The sequence below is a fragment of the Silurus meridionalis genome, chromosome 8 (assembly GCF_014805685.1).
Source record: "Silurus meridionalis isolate SWU-2019-XX chromosome 8, ASM1480568v1, whole genome shotgun sequence".
In the NCBI taxonomy this organism is placed as follows: domain Eukaryota; kingdom Metazoa; phylum Chordata; class Actinopteri; order Siluriformes; family Siluridae; genus Silurus; species Silurus meridionalis.
The window spans coordinates 16,928,069-16,948,512 of NC_060891.1; the positions used below are offsets into that span (position 1 = coordinate 16,928,069).

General features: G+C 36.3%; 3 protein-coding genes across 3 annotated transcripts; 1 reads left to right on the top strand and 2 right to left on the bottom strand.

The window, feature by feature from the left end:
- Positions 1 to 50: 50 nt before the first annotated feature.
- rmnd1 (required for meiotic nuclear division 1 homolog) lies at positions 51 to 6,321 on the top strand. Its single transcript, XM_046855730.1, has 12 exons — positions 51 to 200; positions 558 to 1,011; positions 1,184 to 1,292; positions 1,433 to 1,508; positions 1,780 to 1,819; positions 1,954 to 2,054; positions 2,159 to 2,265; positions 2,379 to 2,443; positions 2,674 to 2,750; positions 2,827 to 2,947; positions 3,385 to 3,501; positions 5,958 to 6,321. The coding sequence occupies exons 2-12, from the start codon at positions 568 to 570 to the stop codon at positions 5,988 to 5,990; spliced, it is 1,290 nt and encodes a 429-aa protein (XP_046711686.1). The 5' UTR covers positions 51 to 200; positions 558 to 567; the 3' UTR covers positions 5,991 to 6,321.
- Positions 6,322 to 7,669: 1,348 nt separating this feature from the next.
- On the bottom strand, positions 7,670 to 9,748 carry LOC124390410. Its single transcript, XM_046856326.1, has 2 exons — positions 8,540 to 9,748; positions 7,670 to 8,436 (listed from the first exon to the last, which is right to left on the bottom strand). The coding sequence occupies exon 1, from the start codon at positions 9,669 to 9,671 to the stop codon at positions 8,568 to 8,570; it is 1,104 nt and encodes a 367-aa protein (XP_046712282.1). The 5' UTR covers positions 9,672 to 9,748; the 3' UTR covers positions 7,670 to 8,436; positions 8,540 to 8,567.
- On the bottom strand, positions 9,686 to 16,472 carry LOC124390090 (A-kinase anchor protein 12-like). Its single transcript, XM_046855796.1, has 4 exons — positions 16,139 to 16,472; positions 14,113 to 14,212; positions 9,741 to 13,981; positions 9,686 to 9,697 (listed from the first exon to the last, which is right to left on the bottom strand). Exons 1-4 carry the CDS (start codon positions 16,238 to 16,240, stop codon positions 9,686 to 9,688), a joined length of 4,455 nt encoding a protein of 1,484 aa, XP_046711752.1. The 5' UTR covers positions 16,241 to 16,472.
- Positions 16,473 to 20,444: the final 3,972 nt, after the last annotated feature.

The following is a 20,444-nucleotide window of genomic DNA, read 5'->3' on the forward strand; positions in this document are numbered from 1 at the left end:
GGCGGGGCTTATTAGCTCTGAACGTGGTGTAACGTATTACGTGAGGTCACCAACCCCGGAAGTGCCACTTCCATTCATTTGTACGACATGAAGATCATGTAACATACCAGAATCGTGTAAATTGTGCACAGAGAAATCGGCTCGTTAAAAAAATTCAGATATGACAGTTATATTGTTGTGTCTTCTTCAAGATCGCACCGGTATGTACTGAATTAAAGAGGATTTAGTGTATTATTGTACAGAGTAGTGTAACGTGTGCTAGCTACAACGAGTCCAGGACTGTCAAAGTATACGATCTAGTCAACTAACATTACTTTTTTCTAGATCAACGTGCAAAATTAATGCAAAAAAAAAAGAGATATAGTTGAACATAATTTACTGCTAGTCATATCATCATAAAGGCCTTTATAGAGCTAGCTCAATTGCTGATTGCTATCAAGGTCAATGTGCTGAAGAACACTAGCTTTTAATGAATTCACCGATCCAACTTGTAAACTCGTAGATAATGGTAAACCGATAAATGGTGCAATCACTATCTGTATCTCCTCTGTACACAGGTAGGTAGTTATGCTGGCTAGGTCTCTGACTGCTTTAATATGGCGAAGACTGCATCAGCCTTTGGAGAGGACACTCTACTCCAGAGTAGTCCCTGGAACAGCATTAAAGCTGGAGAAATGTCCTGGTTCTGGGCTCAGGTGCAGTCTACCACGAGTGCTGTCCGGCAGCACCTCATCACACAAACTTCACACACAATGCAAGAACAATCACACCACCTCACTCAGTGATGCCTGGTCATCTAGACTGCGTAACAGAGCCTTTAACAGACTCCCATATTTTTTTAACACAAGTTATGGCACAACATTCAAAACATGGAGCGTACAAAGAACATTTCAGTCTACCAGTGGAACTACCAAATCTGTGCTGAAGCAAGCGGGCATGCCTGGAAAAAAGACATTAAAGGGACCAAGGACAAAGCAGCCATCCAGAGCCAATCTGCCAGCCCCAGAAGAGGCAAGTCAATAGTGAAAATACATTTTGAGTTACCATTTAGAAAAACTTTCCTCTGTTCTATTTTACCACTTCCACATTAAAATGGCTGAAATTCTTAATGAATAATAATAATAATAATAATAATAATAATAAACCTCATTATGCATTGGCTACCATCATTTCTTCTCAACAGGATATGATGCAATGTGTCGCCTATGCAACTGCTGAACAGTACCACCTGCCTACTCTCTGTCATGACCTAATAGCTAATGGCTTTTTTGAAATAAGAGACTTACCCAGGGGTAGGTTCAAGTGTCGCATCACTTGCTTCTTCTATTTATCTTTGGATGGTTAACTGATTTAATGGTAATGTTATAGTCAGTGATTTTACTGCATAATGCATAAACATGACTGATATAGGTTATTATATTGTTGTGTTCAGATGCAGCTAATGTTCTGGTGATTGGGACAGAAATTGCATCAAAGCCAGATGACAATGCTATGATGTTTTTCTTCAGGTGAGCTGAAATGCTTGTTTTCTTTACATTACTGCTCTTTGCTTATAATTCAAATCTAAACTATGGGTGTCTTGTTTTATCTGCAAAAGTTCGGTCTGGCTTCTGGTTTTTTATTTAAGTCAAGCAGGAGTGGCACCTGATTCAAAAGTTTGATATATCAGGTATGATTTTTGCTTGGTTGAACTGAAAGTCAGAAGACACACTGGCCTAATAAAAAGATAAACTTGGGCACTCAGTTGAGGTACTGCTAAAAAGAGCTTTTTCTCAATAGGGAAGGCTCAGTGGTTTTCTGGAATGTTGATGACAAAACTGTGAGTAAAAGCTTTCCTGTCTCTTTTAGATTGGTTTGAATTCAAATTGAACACATGAAATAAAGCTCAAAAGCACTCTTTTGCTTGTATATTTTTGCTAGCTGTTTTTGTATTCTTATGACTTTGATTTACAGATAAAGAAAGTCATGCGGATATTGGAGCAACATGAGATTCAGCCGTATGAGGTGGCTTTGGTCCACTGGGAAAATGAAGAAATTAATTACTCAATAGAAGAGTATGTCATGATGTCACAAAAATTCCATACATTTATCTGTAGTATTGCATATAGTATTTTTGCAGTGTCTAATGGGACATATGTTTTTGTTTTTGGTTACATAGAGGAAGCACAAAGCTTCATCGAGGAAACTTCATATTCAATAGTGACATGGACTATGAGCAAGTTCTTCTGGAGAAATTTGCATTTTCTAATGCCCTGTCTCTATCAGGTGGGCTGGATGGAGATTTATTCCTGCATTATTATACATGTCTTGGAAGATTTATTTTTAAAAACATTAGTCTTTTATTTATACGTTTTTAATTCAAACTGATTTTATCACAGTTAAGCTGGCGATATGGGAGATCTCTCTGGATAACTTTGTTGAATCTATTCAGCCAATTCCAGAGGTAGTTCTACTTATTAAGTGTACATTTTATACATAACAACCTCTGAAGCTCTGCATGTAACTATATGATAAAGAGAAGCATTTATCTATGAAATCGAACAGTTTTGTTTTGGAATGTCATGCGTTTTATTTAGCATGAAATGGCACATATAAAATCTATTGGATATCAGTTATTCCAAAGAGCAATAATTTAATTTATAAACATAATTCATTTATATACTCTTCCAACAGACACTCAAGTCTGGGAAGTCAGTCAAACTGTCCAGGGCAGAGGTCTTGCAGAAAATAGGAGAACTCTTTGCTCTGAGGTGAGAAACCAGCTTTAAAATAACAAAACCTTAATATCAAATCTCCAGTTCATATTTTAATTATGTTGTTGTATAGGCATTGCATTAATCTGAGTTCAGATCTGCTCATCACTCCTGATTTCTACTGGGACAGAGAGGACCTGGAGCAACTGTATGACAAGACATGTCAGTTTCTCAGTATTAACCGTAGGGTCAAGGTAAAAATATGAAATCCATCACATCAGTCTTTGTTTTGTACTCAAAATCTTAAAGACTACATTCCGTTTCTGCAATTTCATCTATTTCCATGTTTAAAATTATGCATTTTTCTATTTATAGTTTTTTTGTGTGGATCACCTGAATATATGAATAAACAGGGTGCACAAATATCCACTGTAAAATAGTGGATCATGAATGTTTTGGAGTTTTAGACATTCAGGGCTTGTTGAATTTCAATATGCACATAAAGATTGTGGGCACAAACCTGTTTGTCTTTGCCAGGTTTAAAGGTAAAATGTGACTGTAGATGAATCTTTTTTTATAGGATACTTACCACAAACAACATCTAAGTCACCACTGTGATAGCTGTGTTCTTTAATTCTATAGTTGGCTTGTAGAAAATGGTGCTGGTTCTCATGCATTTGGTGTTGTGCAGGTTGTGAATGAAAAGCTGCAGCACTGCACGGAACTGACAGACCTGATGAGGAATCATCTTAGTGAGAAGCACAGTCTCCGACTGGAGTGGATGATTGTAATCCTGATCACTATTGAGGTCAGTTTATGTGTCTGCTGCTTTCAAATTCACTGATATCAAATACTGTGTATGTTTGCAGCATGAATAGCTGTTACTCTTAATAAATATAACATTAAATTAAAATACAATAAAATACTGTACAAATAGAAGGTTGCAAAAATTGCAAAAGGAATTCAAGATAATCAAATCTTTGTTAAAAATCATTATAAAATAGAATTGTAACAAATTTAAATCATGAACCATTTAATCATTGTTGCACATTAAAATGCTCACCTTGTTCCACTCACCTTTAGTTTCAGTGCACCCACTAGTGACATCGTTTAATAAGAAAATGCAAATGTGTCTTATAGCATGAGTTAAGCACACAATCTCATCCTTTTATAAAATACATTATTATATGTATTAATTTTTATTTTATTTTTGTATAATGTTTTATATATATATATATATATATATATATATATATATATATATATATATATATATATATATATATATATATATATATATATATATATATATATATATATATATATATATATATATATATATATATATATTATATAAAATACAATAAAAATAAAAATTTTAACCTTTGGGAATTTCATGGTTTTCTGCATAAATTTGTCATTAAATGTGATCTGATCTTCATCCAAGTCAAGAGTATTGACAAATAAAATATGCCTAAATAATAAGAAAAAATGTTTCATCAACAATTCTTGATCGTAGATCCTCTGAAAGCTCTTTTTGGCAAGGCTCACATAAGCATATTCTTCTTGTGTGGAGCAAACTTAAAAAGTTTGAGTGGTATTTATCAGTCCTAACTCATTTTCTTAACAATACTCCAGGTATGCTAACACCTGACTCCAGTTAGCTTTTTTGAGGTCATTAACTAATAGGTTCACATACTTTTTTTCACTAGAGGTTATTATGGTTGTTCTCAATAGACATGAGACATGAAAGAACAGAATTTCTTATGCACATTATATTTCTCAATACTCTTGACTTAGATGAAGAACATATCAGATTTTATTTCAAATTGATGCAGAAAACTATATATATACAGTACAGACCAAAAATCTGGACACACCTTCTCATTCAAGGAGTTTTCTTTATTTTCATGACTATGAAAATTGTAGATTCACACTGAAGGCATCAAAACTATGAATTAACACGTGGAATTATATATGGAATTATATACATAACAAAAAAGTGTGAAACAACTGAAAAATGTCATATTCTAGGTTCTTCAAAGTAGCCACCTTTTGCTTTGATTACTGCTTTGCACACTCTTGGCATTCTCTTGATGAGCTTCAAGAGGTAGTCACCTGAAATGGTCTTCCAACAGTCTTGAAGGAGTTCCCGAGATGCTTGGCACTTGTTGGCCCTTTGCCTTCACTCTGCGGTCCAGCTCACCTCTAAACCATCTCGATTGGGTTCAGGTCCGGTGACTGTGGAGGCCAGGTCATCTGGTGCAGCACCCCATCACTCTCCTTCTTGGTCAAATAGCCCTTGATGCCTTCAGTGTGACTCTAGAATTTTCATAGTCATGAAAATAAAGAAAACTCTTTGAATGAGAAGGTGTGTCCAAACTTTTGGTCTGTACTGTGTATATATATATATATATATATATATATATATATATATATATATATATATATATATATATATATATAAGTGTAACAGTACACATGTATTCATACCAAATTTTTCTTCCAGTTCATTACACAAGTGATTACACTACTGTATGCAATCAAATTTATGTGCAGAACATGGAGAACGAGTTTGTTTAGTCTCTGCCTCGCACTTTGATTGCATTTTTTAGAATTATTATTAAACTTGAAAACATACACAACAATGCCAGGGAATATAAAAAAAAAAAAAAAAAAAAAAAAGAAACTAGAGTTAGCACAGTGTCACTGTGGCTACTCATTCCATACCGGAAATAAGATTTGTTTTGCGCATTCATTAAAGCGCTAAAGAATCCATAGTGCTAGCGTTAGCTGCTAACTAGGAATTGGCTTGCGGCTATTGCTAGGGTGATGGATTTTTTTGCATTTTATGTCCAGCTTCAAGAATTTCTTTTAAAGAAGAAAATCCTGACAATTCCACATATTGAGGGAGTGAATAAATGAAGGATGAAAAGTATTAATACATTTGTTAAAGTATGCTGAAATAAGTACAGTTGAGTAGATCCTATCTTTAGAAAATTAAATATTAAATGCAAAACATGCACGCACACACACACACACACACGTCTGTATTACCCAAAATTGTCCAAAAATGTAAACAATTGAATTACATTTTCCATTTATTTTACCAAAATTGTACCGAACTGTGACCACTAATACATTTATTTATTATAATATATTGTTTTTATTTTGTTCACCTATAATCTAATAAAAATAAAAGTTACAGCTAAATGGCTACATTCATCTAAAGATAAATATTTTTCTCTTTTTTCCAATCTGAAGGTGATGTTTGAACTTGCTCGTGTGCTCTTCTGAGGAGACAGAAGTCTTTGAGGAGGATATCACTGCTACTGTGAAATCAGACAACCATGTTCCAAAGTATTTCAGTCTTTAAACAGTTTGACTGCATCTTTTGTAACCTTTAATCAGTAGACCGGTCAGATGCTTGCTATAGTGCTGTATAGTGCTGTAAGTTTCCATTATATAAATAAAATTCATTGCACAACTATTTAGAAAGACTTGGATTTATTGTCAAAACAACAATATGTATAATCTGTCTGTCTGCATTAAAAAAGAATTATTGTAATAGCAAATTTATTTATTTTTACCCAAAATGCTGTAAATTCAATAAAGAGGGGGCAACTGACATCACTGTACGAGGCATTATTTTACACCTTGTTCTGCTATTTTTAAATAGAAATATATGGAATCTTACATTTACAGCAGACGCCCTTATCCAAAGTGACATACAAAAAAGTCAACTTTGGTTCATTAGGTTGCTAACTTAGAATACCATCAGCCTAAAACTCTGTTGGGTGGAACTAAACCTTTTTTTTTTTTTGTAAGCATAAATACAAAACATTTTAAAGGTGATTATATATTAAAAAGACAAAACAGTGCCCAGTCCTGTTATGCAAAACTGTTGTCTTTTAGGCTGCTGCACAAGAGCAGACTGCTACCATACAGTATGATCCTCAGATCTGTTTATCTGGCAGGAAGCAAAGACACAAGGGACAACGTAATCTATATAGAAGCTGGTCTGGATGGCTGGACTTGGCCACCATGACCAGCTGAATGGCCAGCTCATACTGCATGTATTTAGAAATCTCCTGCTATCCATTGATATTTCAGTAGGTAACTGGTAGATATACACTTACTGAGCATCTTATTAGGAACACTTCTAAACATACTGATTCATGTAGTTATTAAAATATTGAAATGATTATTCATTAATAAAATGATCTCCTAGGATTTTCACATACAGCAGTCCCTATACAGTTTACACAGAATGGTGCAATAAAGAAAAAAATGTCGATGTCCAACATGTGTGTACTTTGTTTCTGAATAGCCAGTGGTGGGAGCATATACACAGCACATCCCTGTGGACAAGCCCAGTGCTCATGGTATGACCTCTTGCCAAACTTATCAGGCCGCTCAGTGTCTGCCTAAATCCAGGGTCACAATAGTAAACAAACAGGGCATGATGCTATGTGGCAGAGAAGAGGCACTTTTCCTGTCTAGAATGCAGTGCACGAGCATTGCATTTTGCAGCCACTCTGAGGTTTGCCCCCTGTGCAAGATAACATGTCAGGTCCCTGCCAAAAACACCTCAGTTCCCCGAAGCTGTTCCCATTACTGGAACAAAGACCATTTCCATAGTGGTTACTACCTAGCACTTGAACTGAATGTATATTTCATTGTGATCATACATTGAAATATTAATTGTTGATTACAATACATGAGCTACCTTTTAAATAAAAATATGTTGATATAAATTTTTAATGGAGCAACAGACATCTTTCAATAGTTTGTATAATGTTAATGTTATAAGCATGGTTCTGAGTGGATTTTGATTTTGCTCTTTGTTTATAAAGAATTTGTCAGTATGTGGACAAATATGCTTTTTCATTCTTTTTATTACACAGTCATTTTACTCAAAATTAATAAACTCACAGAACATGGATTGTAAAAGATTATTTTATTTAAATAAAATAAATATAATGTGGGTTAATTCATAAATATCTTGCTAATTAAAGGTTTATTGTAACTTAAAAAAAAAAACGTACTACTTGGATTAGGTTAATACTGTCCAGAAATGTATGTTTATTTGCAATGAATAACAGTCAAAACTATATCATATTTATGAGTAGTGACATTTTTTGAGAAGATTCTGAATCATGTATTTGGTAAGATCTCAGGTTTTAGAAAAACAAATACAGACAGATTTAAAGTTAAATCATTCAAGAAATGTATTATGTTAAATAATTAATAATCATTAATGTTAGTCTTAAGCAGTTTTTAACCAATGTTTACTGGTCTCTGGTATCTCTGGTAATATGTAGGCCAGGAGGATTATGTACAATTGTAAATGGGTCTTTGGTGACATTTTCTTTTTATTCAAATATGATTATAGAATATAAGTGAATTAAAAGCAAGGTATAGCTAATCCACAAATTCATGATGCTGTTATGCTGCAGCATCTTGTTTATATGGCGACCTTTATACTTGATCTACCTTTAATTTTGAGGTTGAGTGTTTATATATCAGGTAGCCAAAAGGCACAAATGACATACATATTATGATTTGCATGATTATGGCTATAGAAAATGGCTAATTTCACCCTAATTTGTCTTTTCTGTACTGCATTATTGCTTATACACATTGCTTAGTCAAACATTCATGCTGAGAGGAACAATCCGCAGCCTTTGATGCCGTAAGACTGATAGTAGACTCTTTCTTCTTCAGTGGCATTCATTCAAACCTATAATAAAAATAATTTGGTATTGTATTATCCAAAAAAGCTGATTTAAAGGTTATTGATGTTTGTTAGTACTCAGTACGTTGTGTTCAGTTTGACCACTTACAGACTTCACTTGTTGCCATGGTACATGGTTAAACGGTATCTTGCAGACCACCTCTTGTTTTAGTACTGGAACTCTGATAATCACTAATATCGTCAAAAGCATCCTCCCATACATCCTCATCTGGTCCTGGTGAGGATTCAGCAGTTTCCACAGTGGATAAAGAAACCTCATGCAATTTTCCACCCCTTTCTTCAGGGCTTTTAGAGTCTTCTTTAAGATGTGCAGTATTTTGTATGTCCTGAATGACCTGTTTAGTTATTTCTGTTACTTTGAATTCAGACTCGGTGTGTAGCGGTTGTCTAACTACTTTTGGTACTTCATTGGTTGATGAAAATACTGTTGACTCCATGTTTTCCATCACTGATGTCAGAACTGGTGCTCTTATGATCTGTTCAGTCACATCTGGTGTTCCTACGCTTGTTTCTTCTGCCATAGGTATCTTTAACGCAATGATATCAACTGCATCTGGTGTCTCAAGTCCTGTTTGCTTTAAGGATGTCACAACCAAGCCTTGCATGTTGACATTCTTTTCCACCTTTAACCTTCGTACTAAGGATTCTGTTTCAATAGCTGAAGTCTTGATAGTTTGTTCTTCCAGTGCAGAGACTGGAGATGTGTGTGATATTGCATCAGTTACCATAAGCATTTCTAATTTTGGTTCAGTCACCTCAACTGTAACTGGTCTGTTGATATGTATGCCCCCCTTTTCTGCTACCTCCTTTAATACTGGAGAAGGTGCTGCTGTTAAAAATGCTAAAGATTCTTCTGTCTGTATTTCAGAGACTATGGGAGATTCTCGTAGTGTGGTGGCAGTGGAAACATCTGGTGTATTTATTGATTTTAAATCTGACTGAAAATTGTTTATTTCTGATGTCAAAGCAAGAAATTGGGTAGAATGTCTTTCTGTTGATGTTACCACCTGTGTTTTAACTTCAAGCTCATATACCAATGAGTCAACTACACATGTTTCTACTGGTGTTTCTGATATTAAAATTATATCTGCCTTTGATTCTGTCACCTCCAGTATTTCTGATTGTATTAGCATTTCAGACTCAGGGTCATTTGCAGTCACAAGTGGTGATTCTACCACTGTCTCGGGTGTGACCCCGGCTTGTGCTTCGGAAAGGTTCATGGTTGTTTCGTCTTTCAGATTCGACACTGCTATTAGTTCTGTATCCTTTTCAACAACAGTTGCATTTGCTATTGTTATTTCAGCAGAACTAGTTACTTGGTTTTCCTTGTAAGGTTCATGACTGGACTCAGTCGCTTGACTCTCTCCTGGCTTTAAGGATAGCACTTCTTTTTGTGTCTGTTCAGCATTTAATTGAAGCTCAACTTCAGGATATTTCTCTACAGCTTCTTTATGTTCTGTAATGATCCCCTTAGTAATGTTAGGCTTAGCTGTAGTGTTATCAGTTTGCTTCTCTACTGAAAGCTTGTCAGTTTTTTTTACTTCTTCTAATGAATTTACACTGTCAATTTGTTTAAGGCACTGTAGAGGTGTTGTTGATTGGTCGGATGTATTAAAATCCACTCCTGTTTCTTCATGTTTAATTCCTACTTCTGACCTCGTTTCAGCCATTTTAGGTGAAGCTGCTTGATTATTTTCTTCATATGTTTTAAAACTTTCTGTTTGTGGCTGATCTGTATCAAGTTGACGCAGTTCAAGGAATGGTTTAACTATCTCTAGAGTTTCTTTTTTTGGCAGAACTTCAAAATGAACTTCAGGCTTTGCTGTTTCAGTTTGTTCTTTCTCATCCTCTAAAAGTTTGTCAGATTCATTATTCACACAATGTGTTTTAACTGTGTCTGTTTTTGCTGAAACTTCTTTTCTGGGCTCTGGAGCTAAAGCTGTAGTTAGTGCATATGTAATTACTTTGGATAATGTTGGTTGGGAAACTAGCTCTAAATTGTCTGTTGTTGGTTGTTGGATTCCATCCTCTGCCACTTCTTCATAGACTCTTGGATGCTCAGAGATGACAGGTGGCTTCATGATCTCTTCTGTCTCAGCTGTATTAGACGTGAGCATGCATATTTCATCACCTGTGGTTTGTTCGCTCTTGAAATTCTCTCCAAGGACTGTTTCTCTATGTTCTTTTGACATGTCCTCTGGCACTTTAATGGCATTGTCTTCATAAGAAATTGCTACTGGTAAGGTTCTTTTGATGACAAATGTGTTCAAATCACATTCTTTACCTTCTCTTTCTTTTGTTGGTTTATCTATGATTTCTGACAGGTTCTCTGCTTTGAGGTTGAGAGCAATCTTTTTATCCACAATGTCCTCAGTTGTTTCTGCAAATGTATGTTCTATTGTTAGTTTTTCTTCATCTCCAATTTTCCCTCTATGTTCAAGGGCATCTGTTGAATCTAATGTGGTGCGAAGTGCAAGTTCTGTCTCAGCATTTTGCAGAGGAGAGTCAATTTTCTTTTGAACTTCATTCTTCAATTCCGTTTCTGTCTTAATAGAATCTGACATAGGAGTAACCTCACTAAATGGCATTGTAGTCTCGACACATTTCACATCTGATACCAGAACTTTAGTCATCTCTATTATTTCTGAAGCTTGATACATATCAGTGTTTGACGTTGAGGCTACAACACTGTACATTACAGGCTTAGCTAGTTCAGTATCTTGAACTATAGTCTCTATGATTTTTGAAGCTCCATTTAAAGAACTGTCAGGTACTGAATCTACATTGTGTGTAACAACTGTAGCCACAGTAAGTTGCTCAACATCAACAGTTGATGATTCAACATCTGGAAATCTGTGCTCTTTTTCAGCTTCAACAGGTGTTTTAGTGTTTTCTGTCAGATATTTATATACAGGTTCTTCTAATGCTGACTGAAGTGGGCCCTCAGTTTCAGGCCTATTAATATTCAGTGCAATAATCTGCTCCTCAAGAAGCTGAGATCCACCTTGCACTGCAGAATGAACTGGTGCAAATCCATGAATTCCATTAAAAAATTTAGTTGAATCGTCTACCACATCTTCCATCTGTATCACAGGAGAAACTTCTTCCTCAATGTTTTTAACCATTATAACTGTTTGGTTTGATTTACTTGCAGTTTTAGAGAGAACTACACTTTCCTCAACATGTAAAAGAGCTTCATGTAACATCGTTCTAATTTCTTTGATTTCAGCTTTATAGACATTGTCAGTTGCTGTTCCTGCTGCTTCAGATTCTTCGACCAAATCCACAGAGACAATTTCTGTTGGTACTGCATGAGTTATTTCTGATATTCCTTCAACAATGGGCAAAGGAAGAACAACTTCAGTAGCTCTAATTTCTTGAGAAACAATGCCTATGCAGATGGATGTAGCTTCCTCTTTTTTATGGGTTACTAATACTTTCGTTTCAGTTGTTGTCGTTGACTCTAGAATAAATTGAGAAACTGACACTGCCGGAGCCTCAGGGACTTTGTCTTTTGTAGTAATCGACAGAACAACTGGAACCATGCTGATAGATTCCATAACTTCCATGTCTGATTCTCTCATATCATTTACAGGTGATACTGGTGTTACATTTCCTGATGTTTTGGGGGACTCTGATAGTTGGGAAACAGCTGACACCATTTCAGTAGATTCTTCCTCATTGCATTCAGATGCAGGTTCAGGAGCAGTGACTGCATCAGCTGTCATATCTACTATATCATCATCTATGGTGTCATCTTGAGTTATCCACTCAACAAAGGATAGAGGAGTTGCAACACTTTCCTCAACAATTCCTTCCTCTGGAATGTCACTGAGTTGCTGATGTTTGCTTAAAAATTCTGTCAATTCTTCCATACACTCTGTAGGAATAGGTACACCTGACATTACACCATCATTGTATAAAATCTGTATTTGTTTAGGTTTGTCCTCTTCTTTTGCAGGCTGCATCTCTTTGTCTTTTTTACTTTCAATTTGTCCATCAGTTATGACGTTCAGGTTTTCAGGGTCAACAATTTCATATTCAGACAGAGGTACAACCCCTGGCGTTTCATCATCCTCAATGATGATAATTTCTGTTTCTTTACTGCCTTCATCAGATGACATGGTTTCTAGCTGACCATCAGGCTTAATTTTTTTACGCCCTGAAATAAGTTTCCTTAAGGAACATGAAGATTCATCTTTAGCTATCTCGGTATCTGACTGGATTTGCTCAACTGAACCACTTTCTTCCATTCTGCTCTTCCTCTTTGGTGTAACAAGTTTTTTAAAAGACTTCCATGTAGATCCACTGTCGTCTTCTCCAGGACTTCCACCTTGTTCATTGGATGATGTAAGATGATCAGCTTCAGTGGAACTTTCAATTGGTGATTCGGTTGTTCTTTTGAACACCTCTCCTTTATCTTGAGTTTCATTCTCAGAGTCAGATGTTTTCCTGGATCTTGCTTTGCCAGACCTGACACATATCAGGTTTTCCCAGGAAACAGTTGAGTCCGACTTTTTTTTTGACTCTTCATGGCTCATGTCTACCATCTCACCAGAAGGCTGTGTTACAACCACCATTGTTTCTTGCTCCTTTTCAGACTTAATACATTCTGTGGATAATTGAGGATTTTCATTGCTATTTATTCCAGGGTCAGGTAAATTTATGTCCACAGGTTTTGTGTCGCTCTGTCGCCTTGTGGAAAGTTTCCTAAAAAGCCTCTTGAATGGACTTGCTTGCACTTTATCTTGTTCAACTGAATTCATTATATCTCTTTCAGCTGTAGGTTTGCACTCATCTTTCTTATAGAGTTGTATATCTTTATCTTGGTCAAATATACTACTAGAGACATCAAGGCATGTACATGTAGTGTCATCTTTTGTTGTTTCTTTTTCAACTATTTTGTCCAGACTTTTGAGTTCTTCTTTGTTCTCTTTTGGTTTTTCTCCCTCTTTTTTTTTCTTTTTCAAGCTAGACAAAAGTCCTTGTGAGAAAAATCGCTTAATTGGGGACATTAGTTCCTCAGGTTCAGGGCTTTTTGGAACATCCTCCATGTTTTTTTTATCAGGAGAGGCTTCTTCCTGGTGTTCAATATGTGATGAAATTTTACCTATTGCACTTTTATTGTATATTTTAGGAGACTCAGCATGTGTATCACCTCCCATTCTTTCATTCTTTATCACTTCTGTATCCTGCTCAGTTTTGCTGGCAGCATTCACATCTATAGTGTCCCAAGAGTCCTCTGATGGGCTTGCAGCATTTATGTTCTCCTCAAATTTGATTAGCTCATCTGCATCAACCTTGTCTTTTTTTAGAGTGAATTTTAATCCACCAAATCTGAAGGTTTTTTTGAAGCCAATTTCAGTGTCATTTTGTTTGTTGTTGGCCTCATTCTCCTCTTTTGCTATCATGTCATCTGTATTATTCATTTGTTCGCTAATGTTGTTGGTGCTCGATTGAGAGACATCTTCTTGAGAACTGTGGGTTGTATCTGAAGGATCTTCTTTTAAGGTCACAAATCCAGATCCCACTGCAATTATATAAATTGTTAATTTTGGTTAAATTCAGATATATAGTTCACTATGGACTGTGACTATAGTCCTTTGCAAAAAACGTATACCTGCTTTTTTAATGAAAATTATTGGTAAAGAATCTCCTCACCATCTAGAAGGTCCCTCCCCTCAGACTGACTATTCATCTCATCTGTCAGGTTTTCAGTTTTTTCACTCTGGCTTGAGAATTGCCCATTGTTCTGCAGCAACTAGGTAAAAGGTAAAGCAAGGATTGAACTGAACAAAAATAATTACAGTAATAGTAAAAGCTGCTTTAAAAGGACAACCTTTCCAGTTGCCTTTAAAAGTAAAAGCATTTATGTTTTATCTACTAGAAACATTAGATATAAAACAGAGGGCTGTGAATTCCATTTACTTAATTCAGTTCAAGTGAGCAAAATAAGATCTGGTTTACTGACCATTAAACTAACTCATCCATGGGCAAAATATCACAAACAAACTGGTAGAACTTTACACTCCAGCTCTAATTTTTCAATTGCCACTAACTGGTATCTGGTTCTCACTTTAGTAAAGAGCTGAATCTGCCTTTGTAGATGTCTGTAGGTGAATGTATAGGAGTGTAACCCTAAATGTTAAGTAATAGTAAAGTAAATAATTAAGTTTATTTAAACAAATTACAGTTAATTATACAGTGAATACATCATGAGGCTATTTAGGCAGTGTTTTGAAGTCATTATCCTGCTAGAGAGGTAAGCTTCAATTCTAACATGGGGGTCAGAACAAAACGCAAAATGTCTTATCTGTAACAAACAATTATCCAGTGATCAAAAATCATAGTGAGGCTTTATAACAAAAGAAATAAGTCCAGCCCCATATTAGCACTGTTGCTCACTAAATCGAAGAAGTAGTGGAATAAATAACCATTTTTGTTTCTTTGGTCTTTTTTCACTGCAGCCTTTAACATATGTCAGGTAGTAGAAGTTAATAATATCAGCCATTATCATGGCAAATAAACAAGAGATTAGTGATGTATTGATTGATCAGGTTTTGGGGATTTTCTGCAAAAGATGTACATTACAAACAAATAGCAAACCCAAATATATGTACTTTATCGTCTGTATAAATATTTTATAGCTCTAAAATTAGAGTGACATAATCCTTTCCACTATAACGCATAAGATTTTTTATTTTGATCTTGCTGGTATGGATTTTTCATTTATGTCTGGGAATAAATATATTCAACTATTTTCAAGAAGAGAAACAGTACAATTATTACACATAGCCAAATATATAAATAAATAACTAAAATAATACTGAATTGTTTCATAGCAGCACATGTTCATATTTAGTTGTTTTACAATTTATTAGCAGTATCACATTACTTTGAATAATACAGTTGGTATGATATTTCATTAAGATGTTAGTTTACACTAAAGTAGTTCATATTTCTAAAGTCTAAGATAGCCACCTATTGTCTCACATATCCTGTTCTGCTATGGCAGAATTCATGTATACCATGGAAATCGATGCAGATGCTATTTGGATTGCAGCTGGAAGCAATTCTATATATCTAGTGCCCGAAATAAAGCACTGCATTAAATAGGTCTGTCTGCACATACTCACACATACATAGAGAATATAGACTATCTATGTAAATACATACATACAACAAATACATGTGTATATTGTGTATATTTGTTGATACAAAAAAAAAGATGTAATATTGAGAAACATTATTTTTTACTACACAATGCCACATTGTGGTAAAAGTAACAAGAGTGAAATGTTGCTGCAAAGTTAAGATTAAAAGACAAGCTATCAAACAGTAGGTGCGTTTGTTCACCCAAGAGATTTTTGTAATTTCAAGTTTTAAGTCTTAATTTGAATGCAAACTACGCAATGAAGTTTTATTATGCAGCACTGTCACTAGATTAGCTTACAGTGAGCTACTAGCATCATCATAACACTGTCCACTGCAGTGCAGCAGCAAAACACACTAAAAGTTCTCTGCAGTTTCACTATTACACACACCATTATTATTATTATTATTATTATTATTATTATTATTATTATTATTATTATTATTTCTGCATTTCCTTGTCGTACACTCCTTTAAATGTACTTTCACTTTTCCTGGATTGTAAAAGGCTCCAATAACCCAGCTTGATGTTTACCTTGTCTTCCTCGCTGTCCTCCAGCGATTCATCCTGTCCGGGATATTGCTCCTCATCCTCCTCACATTTGCTGTCTTGCTGAGCGGATAATGTCGCTCCCATGATCCACTCCTGTCCTTGGGCACGATTTCACCGGCAAGAAATATCCTGTAGGTCGCTGACTAAGCTTTCCCAGCTCAGTCCGACTCACAAGTAATGCAGCTGTGCCACTGTGAAGGCTTTTTAGAAGCAGAACCTCCTCTCGCCATCACATGCACAGAGCAGCGGCACGCCTCAATACTCCAGCACTGAGAGACAGAGAGCACACTGCATCAAACTTCTGCTGCTGTGTACCCGGTTAGCACATCTACACTACACATCTACATCTGCACATCTACACTAGTATACTACCAAACACATTTATTTATTCTTCTTCTTCTTCTTAATTTTATTTATAATGTAAAGGGTTAGGGTTAGGGTTAAGGGTTAGGGTTAGTATATTACGTATAATATTTATATATAATGTTTGTTAGTCTGTTAGACATTTGGGGCAAGGAAAAGTACTTTATGTAACTCTATGTACCCAAATTATGCAATATGTCTGAATAAAAGATTCAGTGTTGGTGTAATGATTTTGTGTTCTCCTGCTGTTTAAGAAAAACAACTAAGGTTTTGGCAAGATGAGCACAATGTTAAAAAAAAATGGTATGAAACAGACACAGTGAATTAAGATCAAGTGATACTCTGGATGGATGGTATTCATTTAATTACATTTTTAGATTACATGGCCTTGTGAACCAGGCATCACGAGCTTGGTAAACTGCTCTTTTAACTTTTACTGGGTCTTAATTCTTTGAAAATTCTATAGTTATTTCCTCTCAAAAGGCATTAAGAATGCTAGTGTAGATGCTTCTGTTATTTTTGTTATGTGGTCAAGACCACTCAACATTGTGTTGTAGTAGAGTATTTTATTAGATCAAATACCAATAATGATATCAATGACATTAAATACCATTATTCACTTCCATATTATGACTACTGAAAAAAGTAGCAAAACAGCTGTATACATTTATACAACTAGAAAAGGACAACATAAAGCATATAAAGGTCATACAAAAGGAACCACTCTGAATGGATGATTTTAAAAAATCAATAGGAAAAACAGTGGCATTGCCATACAGGTTTCCATGTGAAGTGACTGAGAGCAGTTAATTGAATCAGGTCACAGGTTGGCTAATACAAACCAGCTGATGTTTTCTCCAAACTCCACTACAAACCCTTTGTAGACAACCTCTGCTTGTTGATCTTGATATTTGTGTGTTTAGGATTAGACCATGATTTCTGTCTACTGATTTGTAATAGAATTATTTTGTTTGTATAATAATGTAAAATCTGGAACAAGCTACAATTTTCTTGTAAATACAACTAAAACTCTATGTCCTATGGATTTAGCTAATAGATTCTAATGCATACAATCATTACATTTAACAGCTTTTCTTTCTTTCAGGAGCTGCTGTATTTAAAGCAAATGTATATATAAGACAGAATCTAATTTTAGCAAGATTAGTTTATGGTCAGTGAATGAACCCAGCCATTAGGGTTGCACAAGCCAGTGCACTCTTAGTGCCGGTCCCAAGCCTGGATAAATGGGGTGGGTTGCGTTAGGAAGGGCATCCAGCATAAAACCTGTGCCAAATCAAATATGCGGATCCCAAATCAGAATTCATACCGGATCGGTCGAGGACAGGGTTACCAACGACCGCCACAGGTATTGTTAGCCAACAGGGTACCGGTGGAAATTGGGCTACTGTTGGCTAAAGGAGCAGAAGGAGAGGATGAAGACTTCTACAGAGACAGCAGGGAAAGGAGAAGTGTATGAGAGTGGAGGTTAGGGTTGGTACTTTAAATGTGGGTACTATGACTGGTAAAGAGAGAGAGTCAGCTGATATAATGGAGAGGAGAAATGTAGATATGTTGTGTGTTCAGCAGACCAAGTGAAAAGGGAGTAAGGCCAGGAACATTGGAGGGGGGTTTAAACTGTTCTACCATGGTATGGATAGAAAGAGAAATGGTGTAGGGGTGATTCTGAAGGAAGAGTACAGTAAGAGTGTAGTGGAGGTGAAGAGAGTTTCTGATTGAGTGATAAACATGAAGCTGGAAGTTGAAGGGGGATGATAAATGTCATCAGTGCCTATGCTCCACAAGTGGGTTGTGAGATGAAGGAGAAGGAAAGATTCTGGAGTGAGTGAGATGAAGTGGTAGAAGGTGTACCTAGGAAAGAAAGATTAGTGATTGGAGCAGACTTTAATGGGCATGTCGGTAAAAGGAACAGAGGTGATGAGGAGGTGATGGGTAGGTATGGCCTTAAGGAGAGGAATGTGAAGGGCAGATAGTGGTAGATTTTGCTAAAAGGATGGAAATGGCAAGGGTGAACACTTATTTTAAGAAGAAGGAGGAGCATAGGGTGACGTATAAGAGTGGAGGAAGGTGCACACAGGTGGACTTTGGAGATTGGAGACTGTAAGGTGTTTGCAGGGGACAGTGTAGCTAGACAGCATCGGGTGGTTTCGGGGGTGAAGAAGAAGAGGAGGAGAGGGAGGACTGAAAAAAGAATAAGATGGTGGAAATTGAAAGAGGAAGACTTTAGTGTAAGGTTCAGGGAAGAGATCAGACAGGGGCTCGCCAGTGGTGAAGAGGTGCTGGATGATTGGGAAACTACTGCAGAAGTGATAAGGGAGACAGCTAGAAAGGTACTTGGTGTGACATCGGGAAATAGAAAAGAGGACAAAGAGACCTGGTGGTGGAATGAGGAAGTGCAGAAGAGCATAAGGAGAAAGAGGTTCACAAAACAGAATTGGGATCGACAAAGTGATATCAAAAGTAGGCAGGAGTACAAGAGGATGCGGCAGCAGGTGAAGAGGAATGTGGCGAAAGCCAAGGAAACGGCATATGAGGAGCTGTATGAGAAGTTGGAAAGAATTTATACCGATTGGCCAGGCAGAGGGACCGAGCTGGGAAGGATATGCTGCAAGTTGAAGTAATAAAGGATGGAGATGGAAATGTTTTGACTAGTGAGGAGAGTGTTTTGAGAAGGTGGAGAGACCATTTTGAGCAGCTGATGAATGAGGAAAATGGGAGCGAGAGAAGGTTGGATGATGTGGAGATAGTGAAGCAGGAAGTGGATAGGATTAGTAAGGAGGAAGTGAGAGCAGCAATTAAGAGGATGAAGAGTGGAAAGTTGGTTGGACCAGATGACATACCGGTAGAAGCATGGAGATGATTAGGAGAGATGACAGTGGAGTTTTTAACCAGATTGTTCAACAAGATTTTGGAAGGTGAGAGGATTCCTGAGGAATGAAGAAAGAGTGTGCTAGTGCCAATTTTTAAGAATAAGGGAGATGTGCAGACTTGCAGTAAATACAGGGGAATAAAGTTGATCATTCACACCATGAAGTTATGGGAAAGAGTAGTGGAAGAAGTATGTGAGGGTGGTGCAGGGCAGGACATGTGCAGGACAGTGTGACAGCAGTGAAGTGTGCAGTAGGAATGACAGACTGGTTCAAGGTGAAGGTTCAACTGCATCAAGGATCGGCTTTGAGCCCTTTCCTGTTTGCAGGAGTGATGGACAGGTTGATGGATGAGTTTAAACAGGAGTCTCCGTTGACTATGTTGTTTGCGGATGATATTGTGATTTGTGTTGGTAGTATAAAACAGGTTGAGAAGAGCTCTTAATTATGTTAGCTTTGACCTCAGGTCAACAGTGCACAGTAATGGAGAGTGTGTTAGAGAAGTGAAGAAAAGAGTGCAAGCGTGGTGGAGTGGGTGGAGAAGAGGGTAAAATAAGTTTGGAACACGTAAATTTTTTTCACTAAATATATTTATAAGGTGCTATTGACATGACATTTGATCAGATGTTGGTAACAACTAATCTAATCTTCAAGGGTCTGTTCTCTTCTATGAACTCTGATCTTTAGTTCTTTCTATTGATTTTTAATTGGATTCAAGTTAGGTGATCAACTGGACCATTCTAGCAGGTTTAATTTCTTTCTCTGAAACCAATTAACCATTTTCCTTGGCTGTGTGTTTGGGATCATTGTCTGGCTGAAATTTTCACCCTTGTTTTATCTTCATCATGCTGGTAGATGGCAGCAGGTATTTATCAAAAATGTCTCTGTAAATTTTTCTATTCATACTTTCTTCAATTATATGAAGTTTGCCAGTATTGTATGCTGAAAAACAGCCCCACACCATGATGATGTGTAGTGCCATTTGTCCTCCAAACATGGTGTGTATTTTGGCATTTAAAGAGTTAAATTTTGGTCTCATC